General features: G+C 32.8%; 3 protein-coding genes across 8 annotated transcripts in view; 1 reads left to right on the top strand and 2 right to left on the bottom strand.

Annotated features, from left to right (window-relative positions):
• Positions 1-388: 388 nt before the first annotated feature.
• Positions 389-8,138, bottom strand: LOC100252956 (tRNA (mnm(5)s(2)U34)-methyltransferase, chloroplastic). Its single transcript, XM_002263878.5, has 6 exons — positions 7,851-8,138; positions 7,149-7,212; positions 5,791-5,983; positions 3,570-3,643; positions 2,360-2,515; positions 389-703 (listed from the first exon to the last, which is right to left on the bottom strand). The coding sequence occupies exons 1-6, from the start codon at positions 8,017-8,019 to the stop codon at positions 580-582; spliced, it is 780 nt and encodes a 259-aa protein (XP_002263914.3). The 5' UTR covers positions 8,020-8,138; the 3' UTR covers positions 389-579.
• A 2,176-nt stretch (positions 8,139-10,314) lies between these two features.
• LOC100258089 (cytochrome P450 89A2) lies at positions 10,315-11,854 on the bottom strand. The gene has a single exon (XM_002263839.3). The coding sequence runs from the start codon at positions 11,852-11,854 to the stop codon at positions 10,349-10,351; it is 1,506 nt and encodes a 501-aa protein (XP_002263875.1). The 3' UTR covers positions 10,315-10,348.
• Positions 11,855-16,888: 5,034 nt separating this feature from the next.
• The window catches only part of LOC100241125 (homeobox-DDT domain protein RLT3), a 40,395-nt gene continuing 38,993 nt past the window's right edge, over positions 16,889-18,290 (top strand). For 4 of the 6 annotated variants that reach the window (XM_010646837.3, XM_010646833.3, XM_010646836.3 and 1 more), the window contains exons 1-2: positions 16,923-17,091; positions 17,640-17,695. The gene's annotated coding sequence lies outside the window, so the exon portion shown is untranslated. Of the gene's footprint in view, positions 17,092-17,606; positions 17,696-18,290 lie in introns of all 6 variants that reach the window. The other 2 variants (XM_010646835.3, XM_010646834.3) reach the window with 2 other exon arrangements.

Raw genomic sequence — 18,290 nt, forward strand, 5'->3', positions numbered from 1 at the left:
CCTATCAAAAGCTGATCTTAACCCAACTTTCATTAGGTGGAATCCATCCCACTAATTTTGCAATTTTACTACATTTGTTCCATTCTAAAAGTATAATCCAGATCATGATCCTTCTAGACACAAAATATTAGAAAATTAAGAATTTATTTATGAGATTTTGCTATTCCACCTATTCTCTCTCTTTCTGAAGAGCTCAAAGCAGAACATGTAATGCAGTCCACCATGAAAGCGATCTACTGTAACTCCATCGCATCCCCATTGCATTACTATATCTTAAACTCATATAATTTCTCAATTCCTATTGATGGCACTCACAAATTGTGTTGCAGACCAAATAAATTGACTCAAGTTTGTCTAACACCCAGTCAATTAACCTGGGAATGTGCGATGCAGAAGATAGCACAAGGAACATAAAATTAAAGAAATTAAGGAAAGGGTTAGAGAAACTTTATGGTGTTTCAATTATTCAGAAAATTAAAGAAGCAACTGATGCTGTCTCAAAAAATTAAAGAAAAAAATTCCAAAATCAGGGTTGTTACACTGGAAAACTTAATGCAAACTTCATCTACTTATTCAACTTCATCTCTTGAATAAGAAAATGAGTACCGGGGCCAATGGTCGGTTTAGCATTTGGAATTCACTGCAAACCCAATCCTCAACTGACAGTTCGGAGGCAAAAGCTTGGATGGTCTCAAGTTCATCCCTGGATATCACAAGCAAAAGATAAATCTTGTCATATCTAGCAGTAAATTCAAACCCAATTGGAAACAGGAAATTTGGAAAAACTGGCTTCTCACAAAAGTTCTTACTTAATCCACCATTGAAATTTAGTAAGAACCTTGCAAAGGACATGTTGGCTCAGTTTTGCATAGCTCCAACTTTAGTTTTTGACTAATTTAATGGTTTGATTCTAGAATTCTCCATATTAATTGTTTTAATCCATTTCCAATGACATGCCACCTTGATTGAATTCAATTCCAAAAGGGGAAAAAGATGTTGGCATAAAAATAGCTTCTAGTAAAGTAAACCTGTGGATTCATACCCAGAAAGATTGCAAACTATTGCAACATAGATGTTCTAACAAGTATATAATCACCATCGTGAAAGTTAGAGGTTGAAAATAGATAGAAGCTGCAATAATATAACTTTAGAACATGCAACAGTACACACAATGTTTAGATTTTATGTCCATAAAATTATGCCTCAAAATGCATTCACATCATCAAATCCAACCACCCAACCGTCTCAGGAGGTAAACTTCACAGATAGAAGAAAAATTGGGAACAAAGTCATAAATATCAACTAGTTGTCTCTCTCTTCTTATCCCTTTTAGAGGCAAAGTTTCCAATTATCCTATATATCCACAGCAAGGATAATTTTAGCAGTGAAGTACCATTTTTCATATAAAACAATGCTATAATTATAAAAGTATATCTTCCAACTTAAGTGTCGTATTTTGTGATTGCCTGATCAATAATTTCAACTGACTTTCATATGGTTATAAATTATCCTATTGTCTGAATTCATTCTGTTTAAGAATCTAGACTGTGATCCACTTGGAGCATTATATAGTGATCCATACTACTAAAAAGAATTCTTTAAACCAGTATGCCACCAAAAGGAGTTATTACTAACTATTAAATAAATGTATTTTTAACCTCCAATTCTTCAGTTGAGGTTAAAGCAACAAATTAAATTGTTAAAGGATTTTGGCATCAATACTTTTGCCATAATAGCTCATCGAATATTATCATAGAACAAAAAGATTCCTATGATGTTTGAGTCCTGTGACATTGATTATCGTCTTGCTAATATTCTACTCATACTATTGTTGGAAAGGCACCTCAAAAAGTACATGTTCAAAACCTGAAGTATTAGTCAAGTTTTTTCCAACAATTGAAAATTTGAAACAAATGATATATGAATGATTTGGCCCGTAGACATACATTTACCATGTTTTGTTCAAGAACAACTCTAGAATAGACATATTTACCATGCAACCAGACTGAACAATCGAATCAATGAACAATGGTAGACTTGTCCAAGAACAATTCTATAAAGGGGACAATCCTACCAAACTAATAGAAATAAACAAAAAACAGCTACTGCTAGGATGGCTATGAAGATAAAAAGGTTACAACAGGTTTCCACTACAATTCAATGTTGAATAATAAAAAGATAACCTAAAAAATTGAAACAAAATTAATAAAAAGGTACACTCAAGGAATCAAAATCTAGTTTCTAATTGATTTTGTCAAAAGGCTTGACTCAATATAGTGGTGGGACATGAAAAATCCAGTCACTGATAATAAATGAGAACAAGCAAGTACAACAAGCAACAACAAGAAGAAAACATCACCTTCCTCCTGGATGCCCCACATAAACAATCAGGCTGATAAGCCCTCCAGATGCTAATATTCTTGTTGCAGCTTGCAATGCTAAGATGGTTGTTGCTGATGTTGTAGTTACTTCTTTGTCACCACCAGGAAGGTAGCCCAAGTTGAATGCAACAAGCCTAAAAACACCCAGGGCATCATTCTCAAGTGAGGTTTAGAAGAATTGTTTAGTTTATGAAATAGCATTGCATAGATATATATTCCATCAAAATGGCTGTATCAATGTATAATATATATGGATGCTGCACAAATATAATTATTGCCAGCCACTTCACATGGTTTCTCCTTAACTGTGCAGTGTGTGCATGTAAATTAAATGAAAAAGGGGTAAAACACTAATACTTATATATATATGTATTACTTAAATCACTTGGTTCATTGGCAAAGATGCTGTTTTTCTCTATGAGAATCAGGGGATCAACCTTAGGGGCAAGTTTCATGACTGGGTGGCTGCCAGCAAGCACATGGAGTTCAAGGGGTAGTGAGATTAGAGAGGGGTGGAGGCAATTGACCAAATATTTTTAAATGTCAGTATATCAATAAATCACTGTATGTCTAATCACCAGACAATAGTCAACACTGAAAGTTTAGCACCAATGTGCAGAGAGAAGAACATGTTTTTCATTTCACATCATAATCATTGGTATTATGGTCTTCTGCAAGAGAGGAGCTTCATGTTAACCAGAAAGAGAATCATTAACTAAAGAAGACAGAATTTCAAGAAAAACTAGGACAAAGTGAAGGAGAAAAGGCATATATTAAAACCAAGTTTCTAGTCATTTCAGATAACCAAATGCTACCACATTTTACATTGTAACAATCATAGTAAAAAGGCCTTTTACAGAAATTTCATTTTCCTCACGCCACTTTGGCATGAAACAAAAATAGCCTAACAGTGATACTGTCCCTTATCAGTCATGCAAAAACATTAACAGATTCTGTCTACACTAGTATGGTGGGTCATAAACTTCAAGAACAAAAGGATATATTTATATGACTGTCCTAGAGATACTATTTCTGAAAACCAAGGTTGCCAAATATATGCCACTGCTTGGATACCAGATCACTAACCTTGTCCTTGACAGTACCTATAATAGCTCTACATATGAGAACTCAAAAATAATAACCCCAAAAAACAAAAACATATCAAGAAATTTGAACTGCAGTCAGTACCTTAATGTGGTACTCTTTGGAACAACTTCCTCCATTCTACTGTGACAAATGGTGAAGAGCTTAACAAGTTCTTTCTGCATAAATTTGAGACTTAATGAAACAAGTATAAAAATGTATGTTCTCTTTTTTCTTGGGAACAAGAATGATGGACTACAACATCAGTATTGGGTTTAGTTATAGTTTAAAAGACCAATAAACAAGAACACAGTACATGATTAGGTGTAGACATACAACTGTATTGAGGATGGATCAATCGATAAATGCATATAATCTACTGATTATGAATAGTAATAAATTGCATGACAACACATACAAAGAAATAGAAAGGTGCAGCCAAATTAATGGATCTAACTTTCTATATCATATTAATTTTGGAGCATTAGACATCAATTGGTATATCATTGGTATATCATGCTTTCATCAATACTTCTTTTTTTCTTCTAATCATAAACAATAGCAAAATTCAGTGCAATATGAATCAAAAGGTACAAGAAAGATGAGTTGCCCTTTCAAAAATACACGATGCAAAATAGTGATGCCTCTGAGACTGAAGAAAGACTAAACAAAAACCACATGCACATACAAAGAACCTCTCGAGGAGACAAAAGTCCCTTGCCAAAGAGTTGGTTAGCCAAGCAAGAAATCCACTTGAAAGAGCAACCCAATTTTTAGACAAGTCAAAGACTTTCCAAAAGAAAGATCCCAGTTTCCAAGGCTCTTTTCTGCATGGGCATCCTATTCAATTTCTTTCATCTCAGCCCACTTGGAGAAGGGAAGTGGAAGAGGAAGAAGCTCTATAACCCTTAGAATTTGTTGGGGAAAATGGACCAAAAAAAAGGATAAGAACATAGTGATAAAATCTCCATCTATTCTCCAATGAGATCTGCAAATTTCAAAATCATAAAGACTGAGGACCTTCATGCACTGTTTAATGACTCATGTGCACGGTGAGATTGAGGAGGCTGTGTACTGTTGACAAATTGTTTTATCTTGCCTGGAGAAACCATAGTAGAGAGACAATTCAGAAAATGTAAGAAACAGAAATTTGCATTTTATCGACCACCTAAACAATTTTGGTTAATGTTCCCTCCCACCAAAAGGTTAAGAAAGAAAACCAAAAGAAATAAACAAGATTAATATATTTTGTGACTATGATATATGGGACCTATGTTCATTGTTTTACAAGATGAGAAGTGGATGTCAGAACTACTTGTTTTTCCATGAGGCCAGGCATCAGACTCAAAGATGTAAGTACCATAATCTATTTGGACTTATAAAATAAAATTCAAAATGTTGGAAAACAAAAAATAAAAACTATTTAAGAAAAGAATCAGGACATTAAATATCTTTAAATAAAACTAAAATTGAAACATCAAACTTACTCTTGGTGCATTGAATTTCTTGCACCTTTGATACACTCTGAGTTCAAAAAATAACTAATTGATTTAAATCTAAAGAACATTCAAGTAAGAATAGCAAAATGAAACCCTTTTCCATCAGATCTATGCCAATTATATTAAAGCAATGTATCAGGTAATATTTTTAAACATAAAACAAATCCCAATCAGTTAAAGCATTGTCTAATGACAGCCTCAAACCTTACTTCAGGCATTAGACTGCTTGAGTGTCCAGGTGTTTTCAGAGCAAGCCTTAAGGCATGAGCCCAAAAGTCTTTAAAACATGTTATCATTGATAATTTGTGGTCCCTCCTGAATGTAAACCATGGTAGTGGTGCAAGCGCATACCGACAGAGGTTGAACATGCACATGGTCCAACCTCAGAACATAATTCCTTTCCTTTTTTTCCACTCTTTTCTCCATGTCTTTTAGGAAACCAGTGGAGTTAGGAGGGTTTGTGAGTAATGGATCCATCTCAAAGCACCCTGTAGGAGCTCTGGACCCCATAAAATTTAAAAAATCGTAGATCCATGCTCTTGCTCTAACTTTGTTTATGAAGTGTCAGACACTAATGCTGACTCTAATGTAGTTGGATTCAAGTTTAAAATAAATAATGGTTGTACAAATATTGAATCTCAAGAATAACATCTTAATTCTTTGTCCACATTTAGTAAGGAGCTGGCTGTGCATGAACCATAACCTACAATGTCGACTCTTACATTGAATGAAATGATAAAGTGGCTGTGCATGAATCATAATTTTACAATGTCTATAGTTCTATTGAAGTGAAATGATAAATAGAAGAAAAATGCTCAAGGTAGTACCTCAATTGGATTGACCGATTCATTGAGCAATGAAGAAGTATTCTCTAAAGCATCTTTTTGAATGTCCATTCCATAAACACAACCTCTACCTGACCCATCAGCAACCATTTTGAGCATTGCCAAGGTATCATACCCATTGCCACAAGTGGCATCAACAACTGTATCTCCTTTTTGGACAACATGCTTCCATACCCTGGTTAAAAATGAAAATGCCAAATTATTCCAACTTAAAGCACAACCATCAAGTAACAATAAGGCACTATGAATGAGAGAATGAAGCCAACCATTGGCTTAGAAATCATGGAGAACCATATCTAGAATATATGGTTCTCCGCTTGGATTAGACCAGTGCTAAAGGAAGCTATTTTTCTTCTTTGCCTTCTACTTTTCCAAAAAAGTCTGATCGAGTGTTTAGGATATGATGGGTAAAAGAAACAAAGAATAGGAGTACCAACCAAGAGACATATGGTTAGTTCTCTTGATCAACCACCACAAAACTGATGAGATAATATAAGAGTGTTCTTATGCACTTAACAACACTTAAATTCTATCATAACAATTCCCTTGAGTGGGCTCATCAAAGCAACTAAGAAAACTTTTGTTCTCACATTAGTGGTTCCCAACTTTATATCAAACTCCAATAAACTCCCTTACCCAAGTCGTTATTAATGTAGAAAGCTTCACTTCACCAATTCCACATCTTTACCTTCAGATAGACATTTGTTCATCATATCTGACTCAATCATGTCAAGATGGATTTTCTCAAATTGCAATAACTTGATCTCCAATTAATCCCTCAAGTCCAGTGTTGTTGACTTAAGAACAAAATGTCTACACCATTCTGCTGCAAGAACGGTGAATGTGCACTTTCCAATATGATTTTGGTATTGATTTCTTCCAAAATCCAAAAGGAATTATTTTGGATGAAAACAGAGATTCTGACTCAAGTAAGTGGCAATTTATCCATATAAAAATCATATTGTCCCTTTTGATTCATTGTGTGATTCTAATTTTTGTTTTCTAGTAAGCTTCTGAGAAATCTACATGGGCAAGCATCCAAGATAAGAAAAGGTATAATTGGTGCCAACAAACAATTTCTGACTGTTCTGGCCCATATGCATGAAATTGTCTCCCGCATTATAACCGACACATTCTCAAAGTTACGAAAATGATTGGCTCACCTATTAATATCCCTAAATGCCACATATACTGTAAATCTAATATAAATCTAATAACATATAGCCTCAACAATGCATTTAGTGAACTTAGCATTCAAGCAAACAATTGAATTTCAGAATATTTATACATAATCATGCAAAGCAATCCTGGTATTCAAGAAATGGAACTTCAGTACCTACAAGTGTGCAACTCTGGTTGCCTTCTCCTTGCCAAAAATATAGCCCATTAAAACATCCTCCATCCCTGAATTAAGGCATTAACATCATAACATATAAAAAACAGCACAATTACATACCATTATTCAACATAACATTAAAATTTATATATATATATATATATAGATATATATATAAAACTTATTCTTTTTCATTTTTTATTTTTTTGAGCCATCTCATGTCTTCTTAACAAGCTAAATACAGATACAGTCCAAATTTACGGGTTTTGAGCCAAAACACATCAAAGACTGTTCAAAAGGACACCTTTTCATGAGATAATCCTGGCTGTGACTCATACTCTTAAATTCAAGAAGAGCATAATCTATCACTTCATGCAGAGTGATGCCTCTCCAAGGTACTTTCCTGAATAACACAGTTGCCATTGATTTTGCTCAAAATATTATCCCTTTGATTTTCCATGCGGATATGAAAATTACTATTAATCGCCAACGAGTTTCAGGAATTACGTTTCGGACAAATATTTTACTAAATTGAAGGCACTTAAGTGCTGTGTCTCTGCTGAGAAGCAATTCACAAAAGGAATAACATTACTCTTCATAAATAACTCTCCAGAACACAGCTATACTATGCACATATGTGGTTAGATTGGCATGGATTTGGAGGGAAAACAAAAAAAACAAAACAAAACAAAAACAAAATGTATACCTGAAAAAGTAGAATTATTGGAGAGAGAAACATCCATATTTCCATTTTGTGCGAAGGAACAACTGAGATTCCCACGAGCAGCGGCCAACCAGGATCTCCGACTGAAATTTGTGAGCCTCTTCTCACAAGGAATGGGAAACCTATGTGAACAATATCGCATCAGCAGCATCTCCGACGGAAAAAAAAAAGGGCTTGCTTCCGAGGCTCTGTTTGATTCACGAGAAAAAATCGCGAGAAAGGGATTATGAATTTTTTTTATTTTTTATTTTTAAGACTATAGAATAATGGAGGATGGTACAGTTTCGAACATTTAAAAATTTTAAAACAATTCCCGGTTCCAAATACTTTCTACTTTCCTGATGTTTCATAACTATTTTTTAAAACGGTTATAAAAAATAATTTTTAAAAACTATTTTAAAAAATTATTATTTAATATTTGATAAAATAAAAGTCTTTTTAAAAACCAAAAATATTTTTAATATTTTTAAATATATTTTTAAAATAATTTTATAATCAATACTTTATTTTTAATTATTTTTCATGCTTATATTATTATTTTCTAAAATAATCCTCAAAAAATAAATATATATAATTTAAAAAATAATTAAAAGACATTTTTTTTAAAATATTATATTTTCTATTCTTAAAAATAAAAAATTTAAAACAATTTTCTGATTATAAAACATGTTTTCTTGCTTTTTATTTTTATTTTTAGAGAATAGAAAACTGTTTTCCAAAATAATTATTAGGCTTTATCTTATTTATGGATAAATTTTGCTTACCTCCTCTAACATTTGAGTGGGATGCACTTAACTAAGTACCTCTTTTATTCAAAATCAAAAATCAAAAGAGAGAAGAATGTTGCATTTAAGTGTGTATGGTTAAGATTAATATTGCATTAGGTTAGTGTCCAATGGGGTTTATTTGAAACATTGGGGTTCATTGTAATCTTATGTTTTATCATAAAATTACTATAGAGGGAGACAATTGTTGATGTATCACATCATGTTAGAATCAAGGTTAAGTTACTTAAAGGTATGTTTAAATCGTGGAAAATATTAAAAAAGAAAAAAAAATGTTAAAGAAAATAGTTTTTTCATGTTTAGTTTTATTATAAAAAATAAAAAAAATCAAATATAATTTAAATTAATTTAAATTTTACATATTTTTAAATTATTTTATCTTGTTATAATAGATATTAGTAAATAAAAAAAGTTTGAAAAAACATATAAAAATAATTTATTAAATTTAAACTTATTTTTTATTTTCTTTCATCCTACTTTTTCTCTCTATTTTCTTTTCTTTGTGTTTTTCCTCAAATTTTTCAAAAATCAAACATAGCCTAAGAGTTTATTCATACAAGTTGGCAATTTTGGTCTATTATACCATTAACTCTAATGTATTGTATATTCTAGAGGTCTTATATGTTTGAATCAAGGTCAAGCAACTTAAGAGTATTCATACTCGAGGTATGTATATTTTTTGGATGTATTAAAGCATAACAAAGGACTATTGAATTTATCATATGACATATTGTCAACAATACTACAAAAAAAATGTTTTTTATTTAATTCCAATATACACGAAGTATTTTTTTAATAGAAGTGCTACTTATAAAAGCATTATTGAAAAAATTATTTTTACCAAAATTAGTTCCAAATTAATGAACTCTAAACCGAACATTTCAATCCTAATTTGCTATTATTGATACTAGATTCATTATAATCCTAATTGGCTAATTTGATGAAACTTAACATTAGTTTTAGTTTTAATAGGAGTTTGTTTGAAAGGATTCTTGAAGGGTGAGAAATGTTTGCTAGTATTTACTAGAAAGCCCTTCCCTACCAAAATTATGCATTTCACAAAGTTTTTAAAATCCAAATAATTAATCATTTGAAATGATTTTTTTTAACTAGAATTTAAGGTACATTTGAGAGTGATTTTTTGAAAAGTTACTAGCACTTCCTAAGGTTTAGAATACTTTTTATATATATATATATATATATATATATATATATAATTATAATCAAATATAATTAAAATTAGCTAATTTCAAATCATTTAATCTTTACATCAAAGAGTTAAAATAAGTAAAATGAGTTTAAAGTATTCTATAAAAATAATTTATTAAAGTTAAATTTATTTTTTATTTTCCTTCACATTTTCTCTCCTTTTTACTTTTTCTCTTTATTTTTATTTTTTAACATTTTTCCCCATATTTTCCGAGAATCAAATATAGCCTAATTGATTCAACATAAAAGTATCATTTCTAATAGAAAGGCTATACAAAAAAAATATTAGAATTTAAAAATGTATGTATGAAAATTACTCTCACAAGAGTCCAATTCATTGATATATAAAATGAATTAAAACACTAAAAAATAAACCCTAATTTAGGTTCATGGATATCATAAATAAAAAGCATTATTTGGTAGACTATGACATTGAATACAATACACACAAACCACATAATAAAATGAAGTCGCGACACTAGTTAATTAGCTAATTGTTCTAGGAGAGACTAGAGCCCTGAGTGGATGCTTGAGTTCAATGGTGAACCCATCTTTCTTCTCACTCAAATCAACCCCACCTCCATCCTCAGCAACCCACTTGAAATCCCTAATCAAATTTGCCACAAAGTATTGTATATGAAACAATGCAAAGGAAATAGCAGGACAAACCCTCCTTCCTGCCCCAAAAGGCATCATCTTGATCTCCCTCACCCCTTTTACGTCAAACTCCACCTCTCCACCTTCACCCACCATGAACCTCTCCGGCCTGAATTCCATCGGATCTTCCCACACACTGGGGTCCCAACCCATGTCTGCAACTGTGAAATTCACCAAGGCATCTCTCGGTATCAGGTACCCATCAAAAATGGTGTCCTCCGTCACCGATCTCGGTATCGAAAAATGCCCCGGCGGATGCCTCCTCAAGGCCTCCAGCACCACTGCCTTCAAGTAATTCATGTGGCTGACATCTTCTTGCTTGATCTCCTCTCCCGGCTTCACAACTCGGTTAATCTCCTCAACCACCTTCTCTTGTATGTCTTGGTGCTTCACCAAGTTGGCCATCACCCACTGCATCGCCGCCGTGCTGGTGTCGGTGCCGATGAACAGGAACTCCGAGCATAAGCTCACGAGCTCCTCCTCCAGAAGCTTTCTTTCCACATCCTGGACATGAAGCTCCAAAAGGGTATCAAGATACGATACCATCGTCTTCTTCTCGCGGCCGCGGCAAGCTCTTATGATAGGTATAAGGGTTTTTTCTTGGTTGCGACGAATTTCCAAGAGCTCTTTCCATAGTTTTCTGAAGACAATCTTCGCCAACTTGGGCATAAAATTCAGCACATTGAACCGAATAAAATTGGATAGCACAGGCACCTGAGATTTCTCTATTTCCCTAACTGTCTTCTCATCGAACTCTTCCCCAAAACAGAAATACGATAATAGACAAAACATGGTATATCGAATATGGTCTACCACGGGAACAGCATTGCCGGATTTGAAGTCGTCCCTGATCTTATCCTTCAATCTACTCAGAGCCCATTTGCTGCAATGGGAGTAGGACTTCAGTTTACAAGGATGGACTATGGACATTAGGTTTTGTCGGAGTAGTCTCCAGAGAGGGCCGTAGGCGGAGGAGCTCACGGTGCGGTGATTATTGGTTAGGACTTGGGTGGCGACGATGGATTGAGGGCGGCTAGCGAAGGTGGCGCCATTCTGCAGGAGGGCTTTATGGGCTGCGGAGTGGGTTGTTAGGAAGATGGAAGGGCGAGAGCCGAGGTGGAGGGTGATGATGGAGCCGTAGTCGGAGCGGAGGACGCGGAGAAGGGTCTCGACGTTGGAGAAGTTCTTGGAGGACTTGAGGAGCCAGAGGATGTTGCCGAGGATGGGGACGGAGGGAGGCCCTGGTGGGAGCTTCTGGTTTTGTAGGAGGCTGAGGAGGGCATGGAGAGAAGCTCCGATACAGAAAGAAGTGAGGAAGAAAAGCCAAAGGTCCATGGTTGTATACGAACACAAATTAATAATGGAGATTTTCAGCAAACAACAATGGTAAATTTCACTTATTTATATATGGGTTTCTTTTTTTGAACTCCAATTTAATGGAAATTAAATGGGATGAGTTACACAATTAATTATAATGTTTTTCTTAATTAATTGCCATTTAATGGAGTCTTAAATTCATGTTAATTAGAGATTATAGCTTATACGTAAATCAAAAATACATTTTAAGTGGGGAGATACATGATTTTTGAAATACATGCTTTCTTCCTATGTTGGCTCAAAAATAGCATTTAAAAGAATTTTTAAGATTTTAAAATTCTGTCAAATATCTATTTTTTTTTTTTCTTAAGAAGCGCTTTTAACATTTTAGAATCACTCGCTACATGAAAACCTATTAGTTGAGATAAAATCAAGTTTTTTTCTTACAATATTTTGCTTTTATATTATATCGGAACTTGGGTTGAGGAGGGCTTGACTTTCATCAGAAAGCAACACTGGTCCCTTCTCAGGTCTTGTGCAGATGAAGTAACTAACAGCACCTTTCTGCTTTTGAGCTGGAATTTGATCCATAGGTGGTGTTTGTTTTTTTGGCTTTTTGCTGAAAATCATTTAGTTTTAGAATTTAGGTTGTTTGTTTTTTTACTTTTTCATGACTTATTATAAACTTTTTACTAAATAGAAAAATACAAAATATGTGGCTTTTTTTAAATAGAAAAAATAACATAATGATTTTTTTTACTTTTTAATACTTAATAGAAATAAAATACTATAAAAATAAATAACCTAATATTTAATACTATTAAATATTAAAATTTTATTTAGAATTAAGTAAAAAAATAAACACCACCTTAGTTTCGGGAGGAGGTGGCAAAGCTTCCACATCCTTCACCTCCTAGTATTGACTTGTCACCGATAAGATAACTGAAGAGAGAAAAGATAAGGGGAAAAAAGGTTCATCAGGAAAGCAGCAGGAGGACCATACAGTAACCAATAACTATCACCTAGAATCCCCACCAGTCGAAGGATGATAAATGTTCTATTTTAAACCCAATATCTGCTTACAGTACCTGTTCAAATCAGTATCGGAATGTACTGCTTACCACTTAGTTCATTAATGGGTACAGTGGGTTGCAACTCAAAGTCAGGCAGACAGCATGGAACTGGTTACTGTCATCGAGTAAAATGATGGCCACAAATATTCAACTCAATTTTATTCGTAAAAAGGATTTTTAATAGGAAAAAAAATTCAAAATTATTTATAAAAGAAACTTTATTCATTTTTTTATTTAAATTTACCAAAAAGTATTTTTTTATTATATTAGAAAAACTTGGATAGTTTTATTAAACAAAATTGTGCAATTTATTAAAAAACAAAATTTTGGATTTTTATGAAAAACAATTTTCTGAAATTTTATTAAAATCAATTTTCTAAAACTATTTTTTTTAAAAGAAAAAAACATTTTTTTTTAACTTTCTTAGATGAAATTTCCGGAACTTTACATTTATTTGAAAAATGATTTTTGAACCTTTTAAAACAAAATATAAAAAAATTTGGACTATTTTTATTAATAAAATATTTTCTACACTATTTTTTATTCAATAAAAAAAATTTTGGACTGTTTTTATTCAAAAATAATGTTCTGGATTGTTTTTATTGAAGAATATTTTTTTGTCTTTTATTACAGATATTTTTTGGGTTTTTATTAAAACAATTCTAGACTTTCAATAAAATCAATTTTTTAAAAACAAAAACAAAACAATTTTCTGAACTTTAGAAATAAGAACTAAAAGTTAAGGCCAAATGAAAACTCCAACTTAATCCAACAACAAACAAGAGAGCCTCAAATCATCAAATTTGAAAACTAAACTCCATAAACAAGTACCATAGGAATCAACAAATGAATGAGTAGTGGGATGGCTGTGAGATGAGGGACTGAAACTGATAGCGGTGCAAGCATAGTGGGCATCAACCGGAGGTGGTAAAGCTACGGCGCGTGAATGAGGCAACTCCATGGGTGCCAAGGTATAGTGGGTGGTGTGTGGAGAAGGTGCGACAGTGGTGGTCGCCAAAGACATCAACAGTGGCGACGGAATGACGGCGTTGCGGCATGGGTGTGACGGAGAGATTCGATCGTTGGATTCAAGCATCTAGGTTTTGTCCGGGTGGTACTTCAATGGCAGATTGTAGTGCGTTTTTTTTATTTCTGGAGCATCTGCCCCAACTCAACCTTCGATATTGAACTTTTTGAACCGCCGGCACACCATTGCTCACCACCCTACTAGACGAAATCATCCATCCTCGCAAGTGAACAAGAACCCTAAAACAAAACTGGAATGGCTCCATACAGCAGAAACGTGACTTATGACAAAAACTCTTCAACTTAACGTGCTTGGGTTACATAGCAATACGGGCATCCAGAAGTTTTCGTTTGTGTGAAAGGTGGTATACGAGGTTCTCTCAAGAACATCCCAACCAAGATGACCAACCCAGCTGGTCGGGATACTCCCCAAACACAGCAAAGACCAAAACGGAGCATACACAAACAAACCAAAGACCATTAAACCTCGCACCATTTCATAGTCTGTCAATGAGCTTGTGAACTGATTGAGAGTGACCAAAATGAACTCGAAATATAGAATAGAAAAAAAAGAAAAAAAAAATGGTTGCAGGCATCTTACAGAGAAACCAAAATAAAGCAAAGAAACAGAGCATGATTTCTGATTCTATAAAAACCGAAAAATCAAACAGAAAGTGTATGCAGACCAAATCCGATATGTATGATCTCTAATGCCCACTCTAATCATAAAAAACAAAACCAACTATCAGCGAAAGAAAAAAAGTAGAATGGTGCAAAAATGGGAAAACAGAGCATACAATGGCTGCACCTGAATAACTCTACTCGAGCGAAGATTGCTCAGCTCTAAGCACTTGAGTCTGTAGCTTTTCCCAACTCAGCAAAAGTCTTCCCTTGCTTCCTCGATCCTCCTCCAACTTTCTCAAATTTTTTTCTTCATGCTCTCCCAAAATCCATATCCGAAAAGCTCCTCCTTACCTCTTTTCAGTCTAGGTTCTCTTTCTTATCAGCTTCCCTGCATGTTTCTACCCGTTTCCACTGCTCCTCTGCTCCTTACTCAGAGATGTCTTTATCCCTAACCACCACCATGGCAAGGTGGTGGTGTCCTTGGCCATGTGCAACTGTGAGCCTTTGAAGAAGCCAACCCCCCACTCCTCCATGATGCCGCCAGCTCTCCTGGGGTGATATGAAAATACCCCTTGGTCCAAGAGCGGTCTACAATGATATTTGTTGATTTGGATGATAAGATTTTTCTAGTAAATGAAGATTCTCATTAGTTCACTAGAGAGAATAAGCAAAAAAAAAAAAATCATACTATTTATATGAAAATATGAAATAAATTTAAAATTATGGAATATGATGTAAAGGAAAGAAAAAACTAAATAACAAAAAAAAATTAATATAATAAAATTTACCAAATTTTCTTCATTTTCTAAAAATAAAATTACAAAATATATAAAATTACTTCAATGATAGGAACAGAAATAGATTTTTACAATATAAAAATAAAAATTGACAATTTTCATATTCTATAAATTTCCATTTTTAAAATACATGTTTCTAAAAAAGTTAAAAAAACTTCAAATATATATATTTTATATAAATATTATTTTTTTCATATTCCTTTATTTATTTTTTTAATTCTTTTTTCTATTAGGCTATGTTTGGTTCCCGGAAAGTACAAAGGAAAGAAAAAAAATGCTAAGGAAAATGATTTTCTCATGTTTGGTTGTCCTATGAAAAATATAAAAAAAAATCAAATATAATTAAAATTAATTAAAAACTTATGTATTTTTAAATTATTTAATTTTTATATTGATGAGTTAAAATAAATAAAATGAGTTTGAAGTAACAAAAAAAATAATTTATCAACTTTTAATCTTTTTTTTTTATTTTCCTTCACTTTTTCTTTCCTTCTACTTTTCCTTTGTATTTTCTTTTCCTTTCATTTTCCCTCAAATTTTCCGGAACCAAACATAGCCTTAAAGTTAATAATATAATCACATTTTACACATGGTCACTTTGAGCACTAAATATGAAAGAGAGGGAGAGAGTGGCGAGAAAGACATGGTTCTAACTTTTATGTAGAAAAGTGTTTGATTTTTACTTTCTTTTCTTTTATTTTCCTTTTCAATTTTCATCTTTGTATTAGTTATAAACCATTAAGGATAATTTGGGTATTTTGGATGTCAAATATCTTTCAATTGAATCATATATCAATTGCTAGGTTTTGTGCTTAATCAATAACATTTATAGTTTCGTTATATCAATATTTGTCGACCTTAAATCGGAATTTTTCTTCACATAAAAAATTTCACTTTTATTTCCCGGTTTAGACATCCCAGTATGTTCAAAATATTTATTTATTGTGATGCATTTCATAACTTACGAGTAATCATACAAATATTCCAAAATTATAAGCAGTCGTAAAAAGAACTTCATTAAATTTTGAAAAAATTATTCCCCAATCATAAAATAATGAATAATTCTACAAATAAACTTAAATTATGAATAGTAATATAAAAATTAAAAAATGGTAGTAATTATATAATATAAGTATTTCTAAAGTTATGAATAGTTTTACAAATTCCCATAAAAAAATAATAAATATTAAAATAGTCATGAAATTATTTTAATTATAAAAAAAACTCATAAAATTATGAGTAATTACACAATGATAGACCAAAAGGACCTCTTAAGTTAGAGTTCATTTGATAATGATTTTAAGAAGTATTTTAAAATTTTTTAATACTTAAATTTTTTTTAATATCCCTAAAAAACTATTACTTTCTAAAATACCCCTGAATTATTCAAAATTGCACAAGCCTCTTAAGAAAAATCTGAATGGGCATTGGGCTGGGCATTATGAATGGTATTCTGGGCGGGCCGCCAAAAGACCGACCCATTCAAAGGAAACAGAAATAGGTCCCACCATAGCTAGGGTGAGCCGCACACACACCATATCACATGTCCTATAAACCCTAAGCCCTCCTCAGTTTCACTAGAAGAACCAGAGAGAAAATATCTAAGTTATCAACACATCCCCATAACATCTGTGAAGTTCGAAACAATCCTCAATCTCTATCTCTATCTCTCAATCTTAATCTCTCTCGTCTTCGATACTTCTCTCTTATCTCTCTTCTCCTACACTCGGACCAGGTACTCTCTTCAATTTGCATTTTCATCTTCACAGTTTTGCTATTTTTTTTGGATTTCTTTTTTCTGAAAAGTTTCATTTTATTTTATTTTTCTGGAATTGGTGTTGGAAGTGTGAAGGTATCAGAATTTGTTTTGTCAAAATTGTTTTCTGAAATTTTTTTGGAGAATTTTTCTTCACTGTCATAGAAGGTTGTTGGCGTGTTTATGGAATGGAGGTGTGGTTTGTGTGGAGGCGGATACAGCTGAGACAGAAGCTTACTTTGTTGAGTTGCCTTGTTTTCTTGTTAGTTGAGTTTCGTTCTCTGTTTTCTCTGTTTCTTAATTGCGCTTGTTGGTGGAGGAACAGTGATGAAATGAAGATGAATTTATGATTGCAAACAATGTCCTGGAAATGGATCATTTTGCCAAATGTTCATTTTTTTTTGTTTGCCTTTTTTGTTCTGAAATTTCTCATTGAATGTCTGAAACTACTGAATTTACGTGATTTTTAATTTCTTTTGGTGAAAATTTTCCAGTGGGTGATGATTGGAGCGTGGTTTTGTGTGTAGGTGTGGTTTTTGAAATGGAAGCGAGTTTCTGTGGAGGCAGATACGACTGAGAAGAGGTGGGTTTCTTCGTTTTCTTTTTTACCATCTCTCTGTTTCCGTTGTCTCTCAATTTTTAATGTTGTTCAACCAATAACCGGATAATCGTTTGGAACATTTCCTCACAATAATCACTTGTAGAGGCGTTTTTCATTTTTAAAAATACAATGCACTTCGAAAATTGAAAACTGAGAACGACCCAAACAACAGAATATATATATATATATATATATATATATTTTTTTTTTTTTCTGATTAGTTCTTTCTTCAACACCTTTATTTTCATTTTTCTACAACAGAATTTCATTGCGTTTTTTTTTTTTTTTGAATTTCTGTCTGAAATTTTTCCTGAAAATCTGAAATTACTGAATTTATTCTGTTCAAAATTGTTTTCTGATTTGTTTTTTTTTTTCCTGAAGATTTTGTGGTGAATTTTTTTTCCCCCTGTAATTGGAGGTTGGTGTGTTTTTGGAGATGGAGGAATGGTCCTGTGGAGGCAGATACAACTGTGGAAGAATTTTGCTCTGTGGAGTTTATTTATTCGCTGTCGTCTCTGCCTCTCAGTTAGACATGTTGTTTGGAGGAAAAACTAGGAGAAATAAAGATGAATTTGTT

The sequence above is a fragment of the Vitis vinifera genome, chromosome 19, assembly GCF_030704535.1.
Source record: "Vitis vinifera cultivar Pinot Noir 40024 chromosome 19, ASM3070453v1".
NCBI lineage: Eukaryota > Viridiplantae > Streptophyta > Magnoliopsida > Vitales > Vitaceae > Vitis > Vitis vinifera.